The 5,853-nt window shown below is 37.7% G+C and overlaps 1 protein-coding gene across 1 annotated transcript; it reads right to left on the bottom strand.

Moving 5' to 3' along the window:
* Positions 1 to 890: 890 nt before the first annotated feature.
* Positions 891 to 1,401, bottom strand: LOC108368793 (cuticle protein 16.5-like). Its single transcript, XM_017623711.1, has 2 exons — positions 1,390 to 1,401; positions 891 to 1,316 (listed from the first exon to the last, which is right to left on the bottom strand). The coding sequence occupies exons 1-2, from the start codon at positions 1,399 to 1,401 to the stop codon at positions 891 to 893; spliced, it is 438 nt and encodes a 145-aa protein (XP_017479200.1).
* Between the last annotated feature and the right edge of the window lie 4,452 nt (positions 1,402 to 5,853).

The following is a 5,853-nucleotide window of genomic DNA, read 5'->3' as shown; positions in this document are numbered from 1 at the left end:
TGTGTATGTCGCCTATAGTAGCACTAGATAAATCCGCTAACTGCTTCATTATGTGTTTTCCGAAAGTTGTATGTCATAAATAATGCATTTGCACAGGAAATGAAATACTTTTTCTTCTGCGTCATATTCCGTTATATGGAAGACCTATTCTACAAACATGTTTTCCTAGCGGCCAATGTCCGGTGATAGTCGCTACAATTCTAAATACTTCAACCCTTGGCTTACTTAGATTCATCCAGCTTCAGTTTGCATTCTTTGACTAGCTTGGACTTGAGTAAATAACCACTCTTTCTTTCCAGATAGCACCCTTTTTTAGTATTCTACAGACCTCACAGATGCTCAGAACTTCAGCCTGAAATATGCTAGCATGGTTTGCCGGCCGAAAGGACCGATTGACACCACGTTCCTCGGAATATACTCCTGTCCCTACAACGCAGTCCATCTTGGACCCGTCAGTGTATATACAGATGGCTTCCTTATCGGCAGCTTGGCCCCTTCTCCATTCCCTTCTGGATGGAAACCGCAGCTGTACATTCAAGCCAAAATCGAGGCTTGATACTACCTAGAAGTTGTGTGCTCTAACAGTTGATCGCGGGATGATGGCCAGCCACCATTTGATTTCTCAACGTGGAATGACCAAGGTTTTCAAAAGGATATTCCACAAAAATGAACACAAGCAGTCAAGCACTTAAAAAGTCCTGTTCTGCGTTGTAAAGACTAACTGGAAAATTACTTGGATTCACTTTCACTAAATAAAAATTACTGTAGCGTATGGGATAGTCAAATAAATACAACGATTTCAAGTAAACAACAACAATCTCTTTTATTCTAGTAATTCTCTTAATCGCTTAAAAACTATCACAGTGCTTTGAATTTCAAAAGTTCGTCATTTACCAAACAACTGGAGCACCAGCTGCAGCGTAACGCAGAGTTGGTGCATATGCGGGCGCGTAGGAGAAAGCAGCTGGAGCAGCATAAGCGGCGGTCGCCAAAGGAGCTGAATAAGCAAATGGACCGGCTGCGTAACGGGCCACAAGTGGAGCAGGAGCGGCAGCATAGCGGGCGGCAACGAAAGGTGCAGGAGCAGCAAGAGGGGCGATTGGCGCCGCCAACGCGGCAGGAGCGACCGGTGCTACTGCTGCAATGGGAGCCCGAGCAACAACTGGCGCAAAGGCAATGCCATTATGATTGCGTGCCACTACTTGACTACTGGTGGCGGTGATGATAGGCGCTGGAGCAGCAACGGCCAAGGGAGCAGCAGCTAGTATATGCGGTTTGGCAGCAACGCAGGCGATGGCGGCAAAGATGACAATAGCCTGGAAGAATATATTATAAAAGCACAATAAATTTTTATGATTTTATTTCTTGAGTTCAACGAGGATCACTTACGTATTTGAACATTTTGATTTGGATTATTTCAGTTGTTGGTTTTTTAACTGCTCGAGCTTGTGACCACGTTGAGTGCGTAAATGTTTTTGATGTCTATTTTCGTTCAACTCAACATTTTTATAGTAAACATTTTGGTAAGCAGCAAAATTTTGTTTCTCTATGTCTACTTACAAGTCCAAGGCCTCCAATATGTAGTATAAAAGTCTTTTGTCCATGACAAAGTTTTAGTTACCACGCACGCATTTAACACTTTACATATGTACATACATATGCGTACGAGTTATTTGTGTTTTCCCTAAAGTATTTTGGAGCCCTGTGCGCCTATTTAATATGCAACAGCAATACCCGGCGCATTACAAGTATAAATACATATACATATGTACACACTACATACTATGTATGTTTATGGAGTTGTATTATTTCAGCAAATAACTTCCATAGGTTCATCGTCAAAGAGGTGTTAAGCGCGACTCAATAGCTATTACTTTTTATTTAAATTATTGTCTTTTTGACATTGACCATGTAATTTGGGTATTTTGTAGCGAATGCCAAATTACGCTTTGAAATAAAATATTCTACTTCATCTTCTTATGTAGCACCGTAACCGCCCATGGCAAGGGTTTCCCAACCTGGGGTTCGCATACAAAAATAATCCGTATCCTTAAAGTCGAGGTCTGTATCGATAGGGATATTATCTTTAGTGCTTAAAATTTCTATAGGGTTGCCACCTGTCTAAAAAAGTTATAATATCCGCACAAAAAATGAGGTGTCAAATGAAAGGACTTAATGTATGTTCAATAATGTACCACGTTTTGAATAGGGTTGCCATCTTTCTGCAAGTTAAAAGATCTTCACCGCTTGTTGGAGTAAAAACTGAGGTACCAAGTGAAAGGATATGGTCTCCGGATGCGGAATAAGCTTTTATAATTTTTTTTTAGTGGGGTTGTCACCTATTTAAAACTTACTATCTTAAATATAATACGTAAAGGTATTTTCTGTTAATAACAGTGCATTTAATTAAACAAAATTAAGTATCAAATGAAAGGGCTTGACATTCACAATTTATTACTTTTTGAGTAGGGTTGCCACCTGTTTAAAAATTGTAAGAGCCGCACCGTTTTTTCGAAGAGGGCTGCCACTTTTTCGAAAAACTATATGTGGGCTGTTCGTTGAATTAAAAAATGAGGTACCAAGTAAAAGGGTTTGGTCTCGGAATGAGCAAAAAACCTCAATATTTTTTAGTAGGATTACCAACTATTAAAAAATAAGTAGACATGTTTTGTTAATCAGATGTCAAGCGAAGCCTCGTCCATACGAGACCGGCTAGTAAAATTTTAAATTACTAATATAAAATAAAATGTTTAGCCCTAAGCTATTGTAGCCCATTACATGCTTCAGGCACCGGGACCTCGCAGAGCATGGGAACAGATCCCAGATATAAACGCATGCGCTTAAATATAGTTGGCTGAAATAGGCAAATAATAAAATAACTCGTGTTGAAATGATTTTGACAGACACGGGAAAAATCTTTCAGTTAAACACCACAGCAAAGGGTTAAAAGTTATTAATTCCTTGACATTATATATCCTGTTTATACCTACGCAGGAACCGCATTAATAAAAAAACCCGATTTGACTCAACACATATCTGATGAAACCGTATTGAAAAGTAAACTAAATCTGCTGTTCGTATACGACATTTTTTTGATAATAAATTTGAACGGTTCACCGAAATGGAAGCGAACAGTAATTCGAATTTATTATAATAATAATTCTAATTTAAAACGGGCTGTATATGAAAACCAGCCTATTTTCACTTCGCGTCAAATGAATGACGCGTTTATACATGTTATCTAACCGATGCGCTATGGCGAAAATAAGCCCTTTCTGTGGCCAAAAATGAACCAACGCAGGAAGGCGCTTAAAATCGTGTACACATGCTTCTAAGAACCTAAAAACAAATTGGTTTAAAAATCGACGCAATCGGCTCACAACCACACCCACCGCCCATATATCGGGTGGCCCAGAGCACCCGTCCAACCCTTCTAAAATGGAGAAAAATGTTTTAATTGGAAATCGGAAATATATGAGCCACCAAGTCGGAGATGCCCTAACCGTTACAAATGGCTCGTTCACGACTGTTACGATGCGAGCCCTGATTTGCTTTAAAATATTACGCGAAGACTTTTCGCCATACATCGAAGCAAGTTCTCTAACACTTCCGATGGAATATTGGCCCTTTGAAGCCCCAGCTCTAAGTAAAATGACTGCAAGTTTATGCGGCAGCTTTTTGGTATTTTGTAGCCCAAAATTGACCAAAGATTCTCAATCTTAGTACGGAGAAGTTTCAAAACCCAAAACTTTGAGTTATGAGAAGAAAAGTTGCAAAAAGCCCTGAAATTTCATCAAAGGAATTGATCGAAAGCTTGCATTTGGATGTTTCCGCCAGCACCGTGCAAAAAAAAACAAAAGATCACTTGGTTTGAAAAACTATGTTGCCAAAAAATTACCGTTGATTTTCATTACGAACAAGAAAAAAGGACGAAGCGAAGAGGAAAACTGAGTGGAGTGAGCAAAACATTATGTAAACATGCCAACCGTATTTTGTGACAAAGCTATTTGGTCTAATGAGCTGAAGAAAAACAGTAATCGGGTGTGGTGCAAGCCTTCTGATCGCTAGAAATCACTGTACGTACAATCACCGGTAAAACATGGAGGCGGGGCTCCTCCTATGGTTTGGACCTGTTCCGATAACTTGTTGTAGGCAATTTGCTAAAAATCGAAGGACGAATGACGGCAGCTGTTTATGTTGACGTTCTCAGCGAAAATTTGGCAACAAGCGCGAAAAATGCGTTAGGGTTCTTTATCTTTCAACTAGACACGTCCCAGCTTGCTACTTGCTAGTTTGAAGAAAACTTCTTCTAAAAATTGAACTTAATCGTTAGATTAAAATCCGATATATTTTGAGCTCCAAAATAGCAAAACGCATTCGCACAAACTCGGAGTAGTTTTACTTAAGAGATGAGGCGTCAATACGTCGAAAATTTTATCAAAATTGGCACGAAATTTGCGGAATATTTTCTTGTAATATTTCAAAACAAAGGTGAAAATACAAACTACTATTTTAGATATGAATAAAAATTTTAGTTCATTTTGCGGATTTATGCTTTCATTTGGCGCCTTTTGTTTTAGCATCTTTATCTATATATTAAAATACATATATTTTTCGCCAGATTTCTGGAAAAAGATATACCCCTATGTTTTTGCTATTCGGATATCGTATGAATGATTACTTATTTATTTTAATAAATCTGCACTGAAGTAATAACTGTGAAATTTATACTTTCATATGATGCCTAGTGTACATCCATTTTTAACCGACTTCAAAAAATTATCAGTTCGTCGAAATATTTTTAATTAATTTTTTTTTTTTTTGTATGTATATTAATTAGCGCATATCTTTGGACCACGTTAACCGATTTCGATATTTCTTTTTACTAATTTTGTTTAGATCCGATATTTGGATCGCGAAGAAATTAACGATAATCTCAAATTTTTATATGAGAATTGAAGTCGGTTTTGTTTTTTTTTGCTTAAACATTGGTTAGTATTGAGCAGCTTTCAAAGATATCGCTGGTTAACTTTCAAAAATCTTCATTATTACCAAATTATCCTGTCTTGAGCTAGTTTTGCAATTAGGCCGGCATCAATTCTGGACAATACTGGTGCATTAATTTATTGTGGACTTAGCGGCGTTCAAGTGAGACAAACTGGATCGTTTTGAATGGGAACAAAGATATACTGCACCGAAATGTTTCGCCTAAGTATGTACATAAGTATGTGTACGGAGCTCATTTTTGAAATATGATTTAATGTCGCCAGCGCGTAACTAATCTATGTATGTATGTATATATCTGTGGTCATAAGCAATAATCGCTTAAGTCGAAAAACTTGAATTCGAGAAAAAACGCTTTGGATTGTAATGTTAACCTTATGGAAAAACCAAAATATTTTCGTCTATAACCTTTTAAATAGCCTAGCAAACGGGATGGGGGTTTCACATACACATGGAATAGTAGTTGCAGAAAACGATAGCATAGCATAACTCAATACTTATAACTCAAATTAGGTTGACTTAGGCGGTTATTGCTTATGACCACAGATGTATAATACGCGAAGGGAATTTTTGTCCAGGTCATCAGATCCGCACCATTCGTTCGATTTTCGAAAGTGAGGTGCCAAATTAATGGCCCTAGAGTGTGGATGTTCAGTAAGGTTTTACATTTTTGAAGTGTTTCCACCTGTTTAGCAATTAAGCTCAAATGATTTAAAAAGTTAAATCAATTGTTACAATATGGGTATCAACCGAAATGGCTTTGGAAAGGCTTTATATCTTAACTACACGTAAGAGGGTTGCCACATGTTTAAAACATGTAATTCAATTTTAATTAAAGGAATTCAGTAA

This window comes from Rhagoletis zephyria, unplaced genomic scaffold, assembly GCF_001687245.7.
Source record: "Rhagoletis zephyria isolate East Lansing unplaced genomic scaffold, Rhagoletis_zephyria_1.1 Rzeph_scaffold_03319, whole genome shotgun sequence".
Lineage (NCBI taxonomy): Eukaryota > Metazoa > Arthropoda > Insecta > Diptera > Tephritidae > Rhagoletis > Rhagoletis zephyria.
Note: the sequence above shows the minus strand (reverse complement) of the source record. Positions and strands in the feature narration are given on the sequence as shown.